The sequence below is a fragment of the Pleurodeles waltl genome, chromosome 1_2, assembly GCF_031143425.1.
Source record: "Pleurodeles waltl isolate 20211129_DDA chromosome 1_2, aPleWal1.hap1.20221129, whole genome shotgun sequence".
NCBI classification, from domain to species: Eukaryota; Metazoa; Chordata; class Amphibia; order Caudata; family Salamandridae; genus Pleurodeles; species Pleurodeles waltl.
This window is the reverse complement of record NC_090437.1, coordinates 925,978,719-925,998,062: the sequence shown is the minus strand read 5'-3', so window position 1 is coordinate 925,998,062 and position 19,344 is coordinate 925,978,719. Positions and strand designations below refer to the sequence as shown.

The 19,344-nt window shown below is 48.4% G+C and overlaps 1 protein-coding gene across 7 annotated transcripts in view; it reads left to right on the top strand.

The window, feature by feature from the left end:
• Nucleotides 1-19,344, top strand: part of PCM1 (pericentriolar material 1) — a 713,620-nt gene that overhangs the window by 283,530 nt on the left and 410,746 nt on the right. For all 7 annotated transcript variants that reach the window (XM_069200330.1, XM_069200304.1, XM_069200313.1 and 4 more), the window contains exon 21: nucleotides 18,220-18,416. In XM_069200330.1, the coding sequence (XP_069056431.1) occupies nucleotides 18,220-18,416 (197 nt within the window). The remainder of the gene's footprint in view (nucleotides 1-18,219; nucleotides 18,417-19,344) is intronic.

The window sequence follows — 19,344 nt, the reverse complement described above, 5'->3', positions numbered from 1 at the left end:
AGACGACATCGAGGGATTTCATAATCTCCCGGAGACGACAGCTAAATGTTTGCTTGGACGGCATTGGCAAGGCCAAACAGATTGCTTCCTATATGATTTTAAAGAGCTGTTCCAGAAATGTGTGTGCTCTATTCCACTGGTCAGTTACTTATGGGAAGAAGTGTTAAAAGTGATGCACAACCCCGCTACTGTCACAGCAGTACTGCCCTGACTAGGTAAAAAATACAAGGCACCAGACGATGCCCCAGCATGTCTAGTTGGCCATCTGGACTCAGTGGTGGCCCAGAGGAAGTCCAAGAATCCATCTGCTCTGATTTCTGCACCTCCAGACAAAGAGGGTAGACGGCTAGACAATATTGGAAAGAGGCTCTCATCGATGGCAAGCCTAGTGATAAGAGCTGCTAACTCCCTAGCGGTGTTAGCCAGGTATGACAGACCGCTATGGGCAGACATCGCCCTGCATATTGACCAGTTGCCGGAGAATGGAAGATCAGAGGCAAGGAAGACGTTAAGGTTCTTTTCGCATTTGTCACCCTAAGTGGGAAGGGTATGCCCAGACGTGGGTCCCGTGCTTCCCATGCCACTGGATTCAAGCTAGCCTGGCTGATGAGGGGTGAAACCCCGAAACCAGTCCAAGGATGCTTGTTTTCAGTCCAGGGAAGACCTGGCCTGGCAGTTCGGGCTGGACTGTTCCCATGGGGAACAGGGTCAAGACTGATTTGCATATGGCTGGTTCCAAACTGGAATGGCATGGGCAGCAAAAAACCGATAGATTTAGGCCCAGATCTCTGTACTGGGGGTGAATGTTTGACATTGTTCAGCATTCCGCCCATCACTTGTTCTTTTTTCAGACGTTACAGGAAGGTCAGCGCACTTCAGCTGAGCTCATAGACTGTGCAATGGACATAGCCACAACTGCATTTTGCCAGCCTGCAGGTGCGGCTGTACTTAAGAGACCAGGCTGGCTAAAGGCTCCATCATTCTGGCCTGAGGTACAGAATAAGATTTTAGACCTACCTTTTGATGGACAAGCATTATTTGGTAAACATATTGATGAGTCCTTACAATCTATTAAATCCGACACGGATACAGCAAGATCGCTAGGGGACTCTCCAGTTTCGGAAGCCGTCCTTTCGAGTTAGAGGACGTGGACTGCCTTCATATAGAGGAGGCTATCAGCAATATAGATTCTCAACCTATCCTTCCTCCTCTCAGCAGGTTTGTCAATACTACCCACAAAGAAAACCACCACAAGCAGCTTATGGTAGATCTGGCACTAGGGGATGCTCAACTCGCCCTGCTAAGGACTCTGCTCGTAGAGCCTTATACATCCAAGGCGCCGTCTACACCCAACCCTCCTCCTCTGGTTCTAGGCGGAAGGATATCCCTGTTTTTCAAACAATGGCAAGTCATCACATCAGACCAGTGGGTCCTCCAATTAGTAAAATAGGGCCACACTCTGGAGTTTATCCAAATTCCTCCCTCCAATCCTCCTCGCAGGACTCCAGAACAACTCAAGAGGGGGATCAGCAAATGCTCCTCAAAGGAGCTATAGAGAAAGTATCTCTGACACAGCGAGGAAGTGGGTTTTATTCCAGGTTTTTCCTCATTCGCAAAAAGTGGAAAGACTGGAGGTCGATCCTCGATCTAAGAGAATTAAACATCTACTTTAAAAAGCATGATAAGCCTACAGGATGTCCTCCTGCGACTGAACCAGGGAGATTTCATGTCTACACTAGACCTAAAAGACGCATATTTCCACGTTCCCATCCACCCTACCCACAGACAGTACCAGAGATCATGGCAGCCAGAAGCCATCTTCAATTTTGTGTCCTTCCTATTGGCCTAAAGTCAGCTCCCAGGATATTTACCAAATGTCTAGCGCCAATCGCAGCTTTCCTCAGGAGAAAACACCAGGTATTTCCTTACCTCGACGATTGACTAACAAAAGCGAACACCTACGCAGGAGCGCGCAGATCGACAAGTAGGTCAGTTTTCTTACTCAACAGTTTAGGCCTCACTATCAACTGGGAGAAGTCCAAACCTCTACCATCACGCAGTATCACCTTTTTAGGGGCAAACCTGGCGTGTCCCACAGTAGAGAAACAACAGAAGTTACTGACAATAGCAAAGTCAATACAGGGAAGAAACTCTGTTTCAGTTAGCCTTTTCAAATCCTTGTTGGGCATGATGTCGTCATGCATACCTCTGGTTCCCCTCTGCTGACTAAAAATGCGACCGCTATAGGAACAACTCAATCTTCAATAGCTCCAAGTTTGGGGAAGCTTCGAAGATCAGATAAAAATAACCCCAGCGATAGTCAAAGCTCTGACGTGGTGGTCTCAAAAGCATCATCTGTCTGTCGGCCTTTCCTTTCTACATCGTCCAGCTCCGTGGACTTTCACTACAGACGCCTCTCTGGAGTGCTGGGGAGCCGTTTTGCAAGGTCTTCAAATAAGTGACAAGTGGCCACTAGAGTTGAGGGCGATGCACAACAACCTGATAGAGCTCAGAGCAGTTTCTCGCTTTGCAGGCTTTTCTTCCGAAGATAGTGGGATCAGATGTAGTAATAAGAACAGACAACACCACTACGATGCATTACTTCAACAAACAAGGAGGCACGAGGTCGCTCACTGTAGGAAGTTGGCTCTGTATGTGCTATTTCAAAGTAAGGAATAGCATGCACAGAGTCCAAGGGTTCCCCTTAGAGGTAAAATAGTGGTAAAAATAGATAATACTAATGCTCTATTTTGTGGTAGTGTGGTCGAGCAGTAGGCTTATCCAAGGAGTAGTGTTAAGCATTTGTTGTACATACACATAGACAATAAATGAGGTACACACACTCAGAGACAAATCCAGCCAATAGGTTTTTATACAGAAAAATATCTTTTCTTAGTTTATTTTAAGAACCACAGGTTCAAATTCTACATGTAATAGCTCATTCGAAAGGTATTGCAGGTAAGTACTTTAGGAACTTCAAATCATCAAAATTGCATGTATACTTTTCAAGTTATTCACAAATAGCTGTTTTAAAAGTGGACACTTAGTGCAATTTTCACCGTTCCTAGGGGAGGTAAGTATTTGTTAGTTTTACCAGGTAAGTAAGACACTTACAGGGTTCAGTTCTTGGTCCAAGGTAGCCCACCGTTGGGGGTTCAGAGCAACCCCAAAGTCACCACACCAGCAGCTCAGGGCCGGTCAGGTGCAGAGTTCAAAGTGGTGCCCAAAACACATAGGCTAGAATGGAGAGAAGGGGGTGCCCCGGTTCCGGTCTGCTTGCAGGTAAGTACCCGCGTCTTCGGAGGGCAGACCAGGGGGGTTTTGTAGGGCACCGGGGGGGACACAAGCCCACACAGAAATTTCACCCTCAGCAGCGCGGGGGCGGCCGGGTGCAGTGTAGAAACAAGCGTCGGGTTTGTAATGGAAGTCAATGGGAGATCTAGGGATCTCTTCAGCGCTGCAGGCAGGCAAGGGGGGGGTTCCTCGGGGAAACCTCCACTTGGGCAAGGGAGAGGGACTCCTGGGGGTCACTCCTCCAGTGAAAGTCCGGTCCTTCAGGTCCTGGGGGCTGCGGGTGCAGGGTCTCTCCCAGGTGTCGGGACTTTGGATTCAAAAGAGTCGCGGTCAGGGGAAGCCTCGGGATTCCCTCTGCAGGCGGCGCTGTGGGGGCTCAGGGGGGACAGGTTTTTGTACTCACAGTCTTAGAGTAGTCCTGGGGTCCCTCCTGAGGTGTTGGATCGCCACCAGCCGAGTCGGGGTCGCCGGGTGCAGTGTTGCAAGTCTCACGCCTTTTGCGGGGAGCTTGCAGGGTTCTTTAAAGCTGCTGGAAACAAAGTTGCAGCCTTTCTTGGAGCAGGTCCGCTGTCCTCGGGAGTTTCTTGTCTTTTCGAAGCAGGGGCAGTCCTCAGAGGATGTCGAGGTCGCTGGTCCCTTTGGAAGGCGTCGCTGGAGCAGGATCTTTGGAAGGCAGGAGACAGGCCGGTGAGTTTCTGGAGCCAAGGCAGTAGTCGTCTTCTGGTCTTCCTCTGCAGGGGTTTTCAGCTAGGCAGTCCTTCTTCTTGTAGTTGCAGGAATCTAATTTTCTAGGGTTCAGGGTAGCCCTTAAATACTAAATTTAAGGGCGTGTTTAGGTCTGGGGGGTTAGTAGCCAATGGCTACTAGCCCTGAGGGTGGGTACACCCTCTTTGTGCCTCCTCCCAAGGGGAGGGGGTCACGATCCTAACCCTATTGGGGGAATCCTCCATCTGCAAGATGGAGGATTTCTAAAAGTCAGAGTCACCTCAGCTCAGGACACCTTAGGGGCTGTCCTGACTGGCCAGTGACTCCTCCTTGTTGCTTTCTTTGTTCCCTCCAGCCTTGCCGCCAAAAGTGGGGGCCGTGGCCGGAGGGGGCGGGCAACTCCACTAAGCTGGAGTGCCCTGCTGGGCTGTGACAAAGGGGTGAGCCTTTGAGGCTCACCGCCAGGTGTCACAGCTCCTGCCTGGGGGAGGTGTTAGCATCTCCACCCAGTGCAGGCTTTGTTACTGGCCTCAGAGTGACAAAGGCACTCTCCCCATGGGGCCAGCAACATGTCTCTAGTGTGGCAGGCTGCTGGGACCAGTCAGCCTACACAGATAGTCGGATAGGTTTCAGGGGGCACCTCTAAGGTGCCCTCTGTGGTGCATTTTACAATAAAATGTACACTGGCATCAGTGTGCATTTATTGTGCTGAGAAGTTTGATACCAAACTTCCCAGTTTTCAGTGTAGCCATTATGGTGCTGTGGAGTTCGTGTAAAACAGACTCCCAGACCATATACTCTTATGGCTACCCTGCACTTACAATGTCTAAGGTTTTGCTTAGACACTGTAGGGGCACAGTGCTCATGCACTGGTACCCTCACCTATGGTATAGTGCACCCTGCCTTAGGGCTGTAAGGCCTGCTAGAGGGGTGTCTTACCTATACTGCATAGGCAGTGAGAGGCTGGCATGGCACCCTGAGGGGAGTGCCATGTCGACTTACTCGTTTTGTCCTCACTAGCACACCCAAGCTGGCAAGCAGTGTGTCTGTGCTGAGTGAGAGGTCTCCAGGGTGGCATAAGACATGCTGCAGCCCTTAGAGACCTTCCTTGGCATCAGGGCCCTTGGTACTAGAAGTACCAGTTACAAGGGACTTATCTGGATGCCAGGGTCTGCCAATTGTGGATACAAAAGTACAGGTTAGGGAAAGAACACTGGTGCTGGGGCCTGGTTAGCAGGCCTCAGCACACTTTCAATTGTAAACATAGCATCAGCAAAGGCAAAAAGTCAGGGGGCAACCATGCCAAGGAGGCATTTCCTTACACAACCCCCCCCCAAACGAAAGAGGATGAGACTAACCTTTCCCAAGAGAGTCTTCATTTTCTAAGTGGAAGAACCTGGAAAGGCCATCTGCATTGGCATGGGCAGTCCCAGGTCTGTGTTCCACTATAAAGTCCATTCCCTGTAGGGAGATGGACCACCTCAACAGTTTAGGATTTTCACCTTTCATTTGCATCAGCCATTTGAGAGGTCTGTGGTCAGTTTGAACTAGGAAGTGAGTCCCAAAGAGGTATGGTCTCAGCTTCTTCAGGGACCAAACCACAGCAAAGGCCTCCCTCTCAATGGCACTCCAACGCTGCTCCCTGGGGAGTAACCTCCTGCTAATGAAAGCAACAGGCTGGTCAAGGCCATCATCATTTGTTTGGGACAAAACTGCCCCTATCCCATGTTCAGAGGCATCAGTCTGCACAATGAACTGCTTAGAATAATCTGGAGCTTTGAGAACTGGTGCTGAGCACATTGCTTGTTTCAGGGTGTCAAAGGCCTGTTGGCAGTCCACAGTCCAGTTCACTTTCTTGGGCATTTTCTTGGAGGTGAGCTCAGTGAGGGCTGTCACAATGGATCCATATCCCTTCACAAACCTCCTGTAGTACCCAGTCAAGCCAAGGAATGCCCTGACTTGAGTCTGGGTTTTTGGAGCTACCCAGTCCAGAATAGTCTGGATCTTGGGTTGGAGTGGCTGAACTTGTCCTCCACCTACAAGGTGTCCCAAGTAAACCACAGTTCCCTGCCCTATCTGGCATTTGGATGCCTTGATAGAGAGGCCTGCAGATTGCAGAGCCTTCAAAACCTTCTTCAGGTGGACCAGGTGATCCTGCCAGGTGGAGCTAAAGACAGCAATATCATCCAGATAAGCTGTGCTAAAGGACTCCAAGCCAGCAAGGACTTGATTCACCAACCTTTGGAAGGTGGCAGGGGCATTCTTTAAACCAAAGGGCATAACAGTAAACTGATAATGCCCATCAGCTGTGGAGAATGCTGTCTTTTCTTTTGCTCCAGGTGCCATTTTTATTTGCCAGTACCCTGCTGTCAAGTCAAAGGTACTTAGAAATTTGGCAGCACCTAACTTATCAATGAGCTCATCAGCTCTTGGAATTGGATGGGCATCTGTCTTGGTGACAGAATTGAGCCCTCTGTAGTCCACACAAAACCTCATCTCTTTCTTTCCATCTTTGGTGTGAGGTTTGGGGACTAAGACCACTGGGCTAGCCCAGGGGCTGTCAGAGCGCTCAATTACTCCCAATTCCAGCATCTTGTGGACTTCCACCTTGATGCTTTCCTTAACATGGTCAGACTGTCTAAAGATTTTGTTCTTGACAGGCATGCTGTCTCCTGTGTCCACCTCATGGGTACACAGGTGTGTCTGACCAGGGGTTAAGGAGAAGAGTTCAGGAAACTGTTGTAGGACTCTCCTACAATCAGCTTGCTGTTGGCCAGAGAGGGTGTCTGAGTAGATCACTCCATCTACTGAGCCATCTTTTGGGTCTGATGACAGAAGATCAGGGAGAGGTTCACTCTCTGCCTCCTGATCCTCATCTGTTACCATCAACAGATTGACATCAGCCCTGTCGTGGAAGAGTTTAAGGCGGTTTACATGGATCACCCTCTTGGGGCTCCTGCTTGTGCCCAGGTCCACCAAGTAGGTGACCTGACTCTTCCTCTCTAGTACTGGGTAAGGGCCACTCCATTTGTCCTGGAGTGCCCTGGGAGCCACAGGCTCCAGAACCCAGACTTTCTGCCCTGGTTGGAACTCAACCAGTGCAGCCTTTTGGTCATACCAAAACTTCTGGAGCTGTTGGCTGGCCTCAAGGTTTTTGGTTGCCTTTTCCATGTACTCTGCCATTCTAGAGCGAAGGCCAAGTACATAGTCCACTATGTCCTGTTTAGGCTCATGGAGAGGTCTCTCCCAGCCTTCTTTAACAAGGGCAAGTGGTCCCCTTACAGGATGACCAAACAGAAGTTCAAAGGGTGAGAACCCTACTCCCTTCTGTGGTACTTCCCTGTAAGCGAAAAGCAGACATGGCAGGAGGACATCCCATCTCCTTTTGAGTTTTTCTGGGAGCCCCATGATCATGCCCTTTAATGTCTGGTTGAATCTCTCAACTAAGCCATTAGTTTGTGGATGGTAAGGTGTAGTGAATTTATAAGTCACTCCACACTCATTCCACATGTGCTTTAGGTATGCTGACATGAAGTTGGTACCTCTGTCAGATACCACCTCCTTAGGGAAACCCACTCTGGTAAAGATACCAATGAGGGCCTTGGCTACTGCAGGGGCAGTAGTCGACCTAAGGGGAATAGCTTCAGGATACCTGGTAGCATGATCCACTACTACCAGGATATACATATTTCCTGAGGCTGTGGGAGGTTCTAGTGGACCAACTATGTCCACACCCACTCTTTCAAAGGGCACCCCCACCACTGGAAGTGGAATGAGGGGGGCCTTTGGATGCCCACCTGTCTTACCACTGGCTTGACAGGTGGGGCAGGAGAGGCAAAACTCCTTAACCATGTTGGACATATTGGGCCAGTAGAAGTGGTTGACTAACCTCTCCCACGTCTTGGTTTGTCCCAAATGTCCAGCAAGGGGAATGTCATGGGCCAATGTTAGGATGAACTCTCTGAACAGCTGAGGCACTACCACTCTCCTAGTGGCACCAGGTTTGGGGTCTCTGGCCTCAGTGTACAGGAGCCCATCTTCCCAATAGACCCTATGTGTTCCATTTTTCTTGCCTTTGGACTCTTCAGCAGCTTGCTGCCTAAGGCCTTCAAGAGAGGGACAGGTTTCTTGTCCCTTACACAGCTCTTCCCTTGAGGGTCCCCCTGGGCCTAAGAGCTCAACCTGATAAGGTTCAAGCTCCAAAGGCTCAGTTCCCTCAGAGGGCAGAACTTCTTCCTGAGAAGAGAGGTTCCCTTTCTTTTGCTGTGTTGCAGTTGGTTTCCCAACTGACTTTCCTGTTCTCTTGGTAGGCTGGGCCATTTTTCCAGACTCCAGCTCTACTTTTTCACCCTGTGCCTTGCACTGTGCTCTTGTTTTCACACACACCAGTTCAGGGATACCCAGCATTGCTGCATGGGTTTTTAGCTCTACCTCAGCCCATGCTGAGGACTCCAGGTCATTTCCAAGCAGACAGTCCACTGGGATATTTGAGGAGACCACCACCTGTTTCAGGCCATTGACCCCTCCCCATTCTAAAGTAACCATTGCCATGGGATGTACTTTTCTCTGATTGTCAGCGTTGGTGACTGTGTAAGTTTTTCCAGTCAGGTATTGGCCAGGGGAAACCAGTTTCTCTGTCACCATGGTGACACTGGCACCTGTATCCCTCAGGCCCTCTATTCTAGTCCCATTAATTAAGAGTTGCTGTCTGTATTTTTGCATGTTAGGCGGCCAGACAGCTAGTGTGGCTAAATCCACCCCACCCTCAGAAACTAGAGTAGCTTCAGTGTGGACCCTGATTTGCTCTGGGCACACTGTTGATCCCACTTGGAGACTAGCCATACCAGTGTTACCTGGATGGGAGTTTGGAGTGGAACCTTTCTTGGGACAGGCCTTGTCTCCAGTTTGGTGTCCATGCTGTTTACAGCTATGACACCAGGCCTTTTTGGGATCAAAGTTTTTACCCTTGTACCCATTGTTTTGTGAAGAGGCTCTGGGCCCACCCTCCTGTGCAGGTTTTTGGGGGCCTGTAGAAGACTCTTTACTATTTTTAGTTTTGGTTGTCTCATCACCCTTCTGCTGGGGAGTCTTTGTGACCCCTTTCTTTTGGTCACTCCCTGTTGAAGTCTTGGACACCCTTGTCTTGACCCAATGGTCCGCCTTCTTTCCCAATTCTTGGGGAGAAATTGGTCCTAGGTCTACCAGATGCTGATGCAGTTTATCATTGAAACAATTACTTAACAGGTGTTCTTTCACAAATAAATTGTACAGCCCATCATAATTACTTACACCACTGCCTTGAATCCAACCATCTAGTGTTTTCACTGAGTAGTCAACAAAGTCAACCCAGGTCTGGCTCGAGGATTTTTGAGCCCCCCTGAACCTAATCCTGTACTCCTCAGTGGAGAATCCAAAGCCCTCAATCAGGGTACCCTTCATGAGGTCATAAGATTCTGCATCTTGTCCAGAGAGTGTGAGGAGTCTATCCCTACACTTTCCTGTGAACATTTCCCAAAGGAGAGCACCCCAGTGAGATCTGTTCACTTTTCTGGTTACACAAGCCCTCTCAAAAGCTGTGAACCATTTGGTGATGTCATCACCATCTTCATATTTAGTTACAATCCCTTTGGGGATTTTCAACATGTCAGGAGAATCTCTGACCCTATTTATGTTGCTGCCACCATTGATGGGTCCTAGGCCCATCTCTTGTCTTTCCCTCTCTATGGCTAGGATCTGTCTTTCCAAAGCCAATCTTTTGGCCATCCTGGCTAACTGGATGTCCTCTTCACTGGAGTTATCCTCAGTGATTTCAGAGTTGTTGGTCCCTCCTGTGAGGGAACCAGCATCTCTGACTATTATTTGTGGAGTCAGGGCTTGAGAAGCCCTGCTCTCCCTAAGTAGGACTGGAGGGGGGGAATTTCCCTCCAAGTCACTATCTTCATCCTCTGAGTTGCCATCCTCAGAGGGGTTGGCCTTTTCAAACTCTGCCAAAAGCTCCTGGAGCTGTACTTTGGTAGGTTTGGGGCCCATTGCTATTTTCTTTAGTTTACAGAGTGACCTTAGCTCTCTCATCTGTAGATGGAGGTAAGGTGTGGTGTCGAGTTCCACCACATTCACATCTGTGCTAGACATTATGCTTCTAAAAGTTGGAATACTTTTTAAGAAACTAAAACTGGTTCTAGAATCTAATTCAAACTTTTACCAAACTTTTAAACTCTAAAAGAAATGCTAAACAGGATCTAACACAAGGCCCTAGCAGGTCTTTTAAGAATTTAGAAAACTTTTCAAATTGCAAAAATCAATTTCTAATGACAATTTTGGAATTTGTCGTGTGATCAGGTATTGGCTGAGTAGTCCAGCAAATGCAAAGTCTTGTACCCCACCGCTGATCCACCAATGTAGGAAGTTGGCTCTGTATGTGCTATTTCAAAGTAAGGAATAGCATGCACAGAGTCCAAGGGTTCCCCTTAGAGGTAAAATAGTGGTAAAAATAGATAATACTAATGCTCTATTTTGTGGTAGTGTGGTCGAGCAGTAGGCTTATCCAAGGAGTAGTGTTAAGCATTTGTTGTACATACACATAGACAATAAATGAGGTACACACACTCAGAGACAAATCCAGCCAATAGGTTTTTATACAGAAAAATATCTTTTCTTAGTTTATTTTAAGAACCACAGGTTCAAATTCTATATGTAATAGCTCATTCGAAAGGTATTGCAGGTAAGTACTTTAGGAACTTCAAATCATCAAAATTGCATGTATACTTTTCAAGTTATTCACAAATAGCTGTTTTAAAAGTGGACACTTAGTGCAATTTTCACCGTTCCTAGGGGAGGTAAGTATTTGTTAGTTTTACCAGGTAAGTAAGACACTTACAGGGTTCAGTTCTTGGTCCAAGGTAGCCCACCGTTGGGGGTTCAGAGCAACCCCAAAGTCACCACACCAGCAGCTCAGGGCCGGTCAGGTGCAGAGTTCAAAGTGGTGCCCAAAACACATAGGCTAGAATGGAGAGAAGGGGGTGCCCCGGTTCCGGTCTGCTTGCAGGTAAGTACCCGCGTCTTCGGAGGGCAGACCAGGGGGGTTTTGTAGGGCACCGGGGGGGACACAAGCCCACACAGAAATTTCACCCTCAGCAGCGCGGGGGCGGCCGGGTGCAGTGTAGAAACAAGCGTCGGGTTTGTAATGGAAGTCAATGGGAGATCTAGGGATCTCTTCAGCGCTGCAGGCAGGCAAGGGGGGGGTTCCTCGGGGAAACCTCCACTTGGGCAAGGGAGAGGGACTCCTGGGGGTCACTCCTCCAGTGAAAGTCCGGTCCTTCAGGTCCTGGGGGCTGCGGGTGCAGGGTCTCTCCCAGGTGTCGGGACTTTGGATTCAAAAGAGTCGCGGTCAGGGGAAGCCTCGGGATTCCCTCTGCAGGCGGCGCTGTGGGGGCTCAGGGGGGACAGGTTTTTGTACTCACAGTCTTAGAGTAGTCCTGGGGTCCCTCCTGAGGTGTTGGATCGCCACCAGCCGAGTCGGGGTCGCCGGGTGCAGTGTTGCAAGTCTCACGCCTTTTGCGGGGAGCTTGCAGGGTTCTTTAAAGCTGCTGGAAACAAAGTTGCAGCCTTTCTTGGAGCAGGTCCGCTGTCCTCGGGAGTTTCTTGTCTTTTCGAAGCAGGGGCAGTCCTCAGAGGATGTCGAGGTCGCTGGTCCCTTTGGAAGGCGTCGCTGGAGCAGGATCTTTGGAAGGCAGGAGACAGGCCGGTGAGTTTCTGGAGCCAAGGCAGTAGTCGTCTTCTGGTCTTCCTCTGCAGGGGTTTTCAGCTAGGCAGTCCTTCTTCTTGTAGTTGCAGGAATCTAATTTTCTAGGGTTCAGGGTAGCCCTTAAATACTAAATTTAAGGGCGTGTTTAGGTCTGGGGGGTTAGTAGCCAATGGCTACTAGCCCTGAGGGTGGGTACACCCTCTTTGTGCCTCCTCCCAAGGGGAGGGGGTCACGATCCTAACCCTATTGGGGGAATCCTCCATCTGCAAGATGGAGGATTTCTAAAAGTCAGAGTCACCTCAGCTCAGGACACCTTAGGGGCTGTCCTGACTGGCCAGTGACTCCTCCTTGTTGCTTTCTTTGTTCCCTCCAGCCTTGCCGCCAAAAGTGGGGGCCGTGGCCGGAGGGGGCGGGCAACTCCACTAAGCTGGAGTGCCCTGCTGGGCTGTGACAAAGGGGTGAGCCTTTGAGGCTCACCGCCAGGTGTCACAGCTCCTGCCTGGGGGAGGTGTTAGCATCTCCACCCAGTGCAGGCTTTGTTACTGGCCTCAGAGTGACAAAGGCACTCTCCCCATGGGGCCAGCAACATGTCTCTAGTGTGGCAGGCTGCTGGGACCAGTCAGCCTACACAGATAGTCGGATAGGTTTCAGGGGGCACCTCTAAGGTGCCCTCTGTGGTGCATTTTACAATAAAATGTACACTGGCATCAGTGTGCATTTATTGTGCTGAGAAGTTTGATACCAAACTTCCCAGTTTTCAGTGTAGCCATTATGGTGCTGTGGAGTTCGTGTAAAACAGACTCCCAGACCATATACTCTTATGGCTACCCTGCACTTACAATGTCTAAGGTTTTGCTTAGACACTGTAGGGGCACAGTGCTCATGCACTGGTACCCTCACCTATGGTATAGTGCACCCTGCCTTAGGGCTGTAAGGCCTGCTAGAGGGGTGTCTTACCTATACTGCATAGGCAGTGAGAGGCTGGCATGGCACCCTGAGGGGAGTGCCATGTCGACTTACTCGTTTTGTCCTCACTAGCACACCCAAGCTGGCAAGCAGTGTGTCTGTGCTGAGTGAGAGGTCTCCAGGGTGGCATAAGACATGCTGCAGCCCTTAGAGACCTTCCTTGGCATCAGGGCCCTTGGTACTAGAAGTACCAGTTACAAGGGACTTATCTGGATGCCAGGGTCTGCCAATTGTGGATACAAAAGTACAGGTTAGGGAAAGAACACTGGTGCTGGGGCCTGGTTAGCAGGCCTCAGCACACTTTCAATTGTAAACATAGCATCAGCAAAGGCAAAAAGTCAGGGGGCAACCATGCCAAGGAGGCATTTCCTTACACTCACCCTCTCCAGGGAAGCCCAAAAGATTTGGAATTGGGCCTCTCAGCAGGGCATCAGACTCACAGCGGTGCATCTGCTGGGGATAGAGAACAAGATAGCGGACTCACTCAGCAGACAAAGATCGAGCTGTCACGAACGGGAGCTGGACCAGTCCACCGTGGATTACATCTTTTCCCAGTGGGGAACGCCCAGAATCGACCTGTTCGCCAGCAGATGGAACGCCAAATGCCAGTACTTCGCAAGCTGGCATCTCCAAAAGGGATCTTGGGGGAATGTGTTTTCCATAGCTTGGTCAGGCATCTTTGCTTACGCCTTTTCTCTGATTCCACTGATCCCAAGAGTCCTCACGAAGATGAAAACAGAGCCGTGTACCCTGATATTGATAGCTCTGTACTGGCCTCGCCAACACTGGTTCGCAGAGCTGCTTCTTCTATCAATGAAGCCTCACATTCTGCTGAAACCGACTCTGCACTTACTAACAGTGAACAAAGGACAAATATCGCATCCGGATCCTCAGTCGATGCAATTCTCAGCATGGCTCCTGAGCACTGAGAGTTCGCACATTGGAATATCCTACAGGAAAGTAGGGACATTTTGTCCAGAGCTAGAGCAGATAGCACTAATAAGGCTTATTCTTGCAAATGGAGAAGATTTTGTTTCTGGTGCCACCAGTGGCAAATTGATCCACTGTTCTCACCACCGGAACAATTATTGCCTTATATATTGCATTTAGCGCAATCAGGCCTGGCGCATTCATCCATAAAGGTGCATCTGGCGGCAATAGCATCATACAGATGTTCAGACTCTTCACCTTCGCTATATTTATCTAGCTTAATCAAACGGTTTTTTAAAGGACTTTTCAGGGTTTTTCATCCATTCAGACCTCCTCTCTCATGGAACCTGAATGTTGTTCTAGCACAGTCCATTTGAACCAATTCATTGTGCTTCTCTGAAGTACCTTTCTTGGAAGGTTGCTTTACTGGTCGCTCTCACATCCGCCAGACGGGTCAGTGAGATACAGGCCCTCTCCATTCAGGAGCCGTTCTTGCAGATCAAACAAGACAAACTACTACTAAGCACAAATCCGCCTTTCGTACCGAAAGTCCCTTCGGATTTCCACATGAACGAGCCCTTAGTTTTTAAAACCTTTTTTCCACATCCATCTACTCCCACGGAAAGAGCAGTACACTCCTTAGACATTCAGAGATGTGTTAAATTCTACCTGGATAGGACTTAAGTCCTTCGGCCGCTCTAAACAATTGTTTGTGGCTTACAGTGCACCCAGACGAGGTCAACCGCTTTCCAAGCAGAGTATAGCCAGATGGATATCCTCAGCCTTTCGCTTCTGCCATCAAGCAGTGGGCAAACCACTGCATTCATCGGTCTGTGCTCACTCTACACGGGCAGTTTCTTCCTCAGCAGCACTGTATGCGAGGGGTTCCTCTGCAAGACATTTGCAGAGCAGCGACATGGAAAAGCTGCCATACATTTACACAACAGTACTGCTTGGAAGCACTATCTCAAGGAGAGGTAGCAGTGGGTCAAGCTGTCCTCCGGAACCTCTTCAGGTGAAGGTGAGCCATCTTTCATCCCTCCATCCTAGACAAGGTATGCACATTGTTATGTAACTTTTGAATACGGAATGCTCTTCATGTCAAAAAATTTAAAAAAATAAGAAAGAGAAGAAAAGAAGAGTAAAGGGATATAAGTAAGGATGGGGTTAACAGATATGTTGTTTAGAGTATTGCTTTATATATATATATATATATATATATATACACATATATATACACATACATACATACAGGTGTTTTGTGATTTACATGTGTGCATAAGTACTGCTTGTTACTCTGATTCAAGCATGTGAATCTCTGAAAGTTCCAATCCTGGAGTAAGAAAATTAGTTACTTTCCTGTAACAGTAGTTCTCCAGTATTGGAATCTTTCATAGATTCACATGCGACCCACCCGCCTCCCTGGAGAAGCGCTCGCTCTGTCTCTTTTTCTCTCTTTCTCTCTCTCTCGCTCACTCACTCTCTCTTTCTCTCGCTCTCTCTGTTCCTATCCTTAATGCACTCATGCTTGGAAAATCTGAGATGCTGGAGCTTCTCTCAGGAGGATTCTAGAGGGTGGTGTCGTCTGATTGGTGGATGCTCAAGTTTGGTCCTTTCTTAAAATGACTATGATAGACTATTAAATTGAAGAGGCCTAGTGCCCTGGTATTAATATATTTCAACACTATTTGTGTAATTGTACCGGGGGCTCCCATCTCGATGACGGGGAATGATTCAAGCATGTGAATCTATGAAAGATTCCAATACTGAAGAACTACAGTTACAGGTAAGTAACTCATTTTCTTCTAATAGACTAATAGATCCTTCTAATGGGCCCAGGGAGCTTGTTTCTCCTTGTGCCCGTTCATTCCCTCTGGAATCAGCCTTCTGCTCGAGCATGCGCTCTGTTTGGCTGCAAGATTCCAATACTGGAGAACTACAGTTACAGGTAAGTAACTAATTTTCTTGCTTTCCTTGTTTGTGTCCAATTGTAAATAGGTTCCTTAAAGGCCTTAGTCACGTGTTTCCTCCATCTCCATTCATTGTGCCACAATTGGATTTGAATTTAGATTTGACATTTGTTATGTGCTCCTTTCGAGCCTCTTCTCAATTGTTCTCTCAGGCTTTTCACTCTGAAGACAGCCTTCCTTTTGGCCATTACATGTGCCTGCAGGGTGAGTGAACTGCATGCATTGTCATCTAAGGCACCCTACTTTTTCATCTATCCTGAGAAAGTGGTGCTTCACAGTAGGGCCTCCTTCCTGGCAAAAGTGGTTACGCCCTTCAATGGAGGCCAATCCATCACCTTGTCTGCTTTTTACGTACCCCACATCCTTCTAAGGAAGAGTTCACACCCTTAGTGACGCAGGTGGCGGCCGGGTGCAGGGTGCAAACTCTGCATCAGGCTCCCAATGCTTTCCTATAGGTGGAACCCAGGGGTCACTTACATGATACAGACCGGGTCCAGGGATTCTGGTCTGGAAAACTACAAGCTGGACAGAGAGGAGGGCCCCCTGCTGGACGTTGCTGCACCAGAGTTTAAAATCCTCGAGGTCAGGGTGCAGTGTACCTTTTGCCGATTGGTATCTTAATCCTGTTCTGCCGGGGGAGGGGAGGTGGTGTCCCAGGAACTGGCAACTCCACTAGCTGGAGTACCCTGGGTCACTGTAACAAGAGGCCTGACCCTTTGAGGCTCACAGCCTGGTGTTAAAGTTCCTGTAGGGGAGGAGGTGTGAAACACCTTCCCCCAAGGCAGGCTTTGTTTCTGGCCACAGAGAGCTCAAAGGCTTCCTCCCTATGTGGTCAAACTCGTCTAGAAGTAGCAGGCTGGCACAGACTGGTCAGTCCTGCACCAGCAGTTTGGGTAACATACAGGGGGCATCTCTAAGATGCCCTCTGTGGGCATTTTTCAATAAATCTCACACTGGCATCAGTGTGGGTTTATTGTGCTGGGAAGTTTGATACCAAACTTCACAGTATTCAGTGAAGCTATTATGGAGCGGTGGAGTTCGTAATGACAAACTCCCAGACTCAATATGGCTACACTCCACTTACAATGTCTAAGAATGGACATAGACTTTATATGGGCATATTGCTCATGCAGCTATGCCCTCACCTGTGGTATAGTGCACCCTTCCTTAGGGTTGTAAGGCCTGCTAGAGGGGTGACTTATCTATGTCACAGGCAGTGGTTGGTTGGCATGGCACCCTGAGAGGGGTACCATGTCGACTTTGCCTCTTCACCCCCACCGACACACGAGCTGCAAAGGCAATGTACATGTGCTTGGTGAGGGGTCCCCCACTGAGGCATAATATTTGCTGCAGCCCTTGGGGGACCTTCCGTGGTCACAGGGCTGTTGGTACCATGGGTACCTTTTACAAGGGACTTGACTGTGTGCCGGGGGTGTGCCAATTGTGGAAACAAAGGTACAGCTTTTGGGAAAGAACACTGGTGCTGGGGCCTGGTGAGCAGGATCCCAGCACACTCTCAGTCAAAGTTTGTATCAGTATCAGGCAAAAAGTGGGGGCGATACCATGCCAATAAGGGCACTTTCCTACACTGTACCAAAAAGTTCTGGGTGAATAGTCAACTCTTTGTGGGTTATGTGAGTGCGAAGAAAGGTAGGGCTGTGCAGAAGAGATCCATCTCTAGATAGGTCGTACTCTGAATTAGAATGTGCTGCGCACTGGCTAAGAAGCAACTTCCTGAGAATTTCTATCAGAGCAAAAGGTGCGACGATTGCATTAGCACCTGGAGTTCCAGATCTTGACATCTGTCAGGCAGCAACATGGGCATCTCTGCACACATTTACCAAGCACTGTTGCCTGGACAGTCAGGTCTGTACGGGTGGGTATTTTGTCCGTTCACTCCTGCTGGACTTTCTAGTATCATCTTAGTTCTTAGGCCCACCTCCGGGGATGGTATTGCTTGGATATCTAATCTAAGGTAAGGAATCTGCAACTAGATATCGCTATCAGATGGGCAAGCTAATTAACTTTGGTAATGCCTTATCTGGTAAGGATAATATCTAGTTGAAGATTCCCTACCAACCTAGCCATCTTCCCCACTCTGTGAACTAATTTCTAGGAACAGGGTCTCCCTTTTAGGGACCTAGTTTTGACGCACCAGTTATCAGTGTTCTTCATGGCTCTCCGTTTCTGGTGTGGAAAGCTGTGAAAAGAAACTGACATCAGTGCACCTAGGTGGTGCCTCTATAGGACCCCTGCATTATCCTATCCGGCTCGGTGCGCTGAGGTACTGCCTGAGAAATATTTCTGGATCCAGACTGATGCCCGGGGGAAATTCTAAGATAAGGAATCTGCAACTAGATCTTTTCTTCATTAGATGAGGCATTGCTGAAGGTAAGTAACTTGTCCATCAGTGAAGAAACACTTCCAGATCTAAAAAGAAAAAGCCAAACTTATTGGTTTTCTCACTGCTTTTTTTTTTAATGAAACTATTGTTTGGAAAGTCACAAAAATGAATAGTTTTATTTTGAATTTTCTGCTTGAGTATGAAATCTAGTTAGCATTCACACACAAACAAGAAATAGCTGGTCACACACCATTGTTGTTGTTTAGGTTGAAGCAGATGTTAAATGATCTAATGCGGCAACAACAAGAACACCAGCATGTGGAAAAAACCCAGAGAAACGATTCTGCCAGCAGTGCACCACCACCATCCTCACCTACTGTGTTTTGTCCGTTCAACTTTACCTCCCAGCCACTGAATTTTTATAATGTGCCTGGCTTTGGAAGTTTCCCAACACTCACACCAGGTACTTGATGATGATATATTAGCTAGCAGCTTGTAATGTAATTGAATGTGTTTGCTTCTGCAGTCTTATAGCAGTAAGGATGAAATTAATGCAGTTACGTTTTTCTGCTTTGTCTTCTTTGTAAGAGTATTGTATAGAATACCGGTGCTTTCTTTTATACCAGTTTTGTAACAAGACTGTTTAGCCGTGATGTTGACTGCGCAGAGGTGTTACAGAATATGTTTTTAATGGATTAGGTTGTGCAGAGTGGACTCATGCTGTACAAACTTCCCTCTAGCCGAGTTGAAATAAAAGCCCTGCTTCTTAAAGTAAGCAAAAAAATAATCTCAAATAACTAACAAGTACATTTTACCATGTTGTTGCCACCGGTTGTTTTGTGATTTCTGTACTGTTCCTCCTATCTTTTAGTTGTCATCCGAATAGCCCTTCCTAAATTGCTTATTTAGTCCTTGTTTAAGGATAATCTGGCCGCCTAAAAAGGCACCACCCTGGTGAGCGTACGTCAGTTCTTTTACTGTCGTGCTGGTTAAGCGCAGGTCTGGGATCGAGCTATCCTTTGCCTTTTTTGGCAAGCCTTTTTTTACGACCCTTTCGTCGAAGAATATTTTTGGTCTGTGCAAGGAGATGTCATCCAGGAAGACAGTGTTCAAGCCGTGTGGCGTCTGCCATTGCACCATGTCTGTGACGGACACCCCCCGCCTGACCAGCTATGTCTCTGGTGCATCGACAGGGACCCTGACTAGAAGTCGTGCTCCGACTGCCGGTCCATCACCCCGAAGACTTTGAGAGAGCGGTCTCTAAAGCTCATGGCGGTCTGGCAATGGACTTCAGTCAGTGCGACTCCTCGGAGGTCACAGTCCCTCTCAAGGAGGAGGTCTTGGGATCGCTCCAGGAGCCCCAATTCCTCTTCTTTCCACTCAAGGTCCTC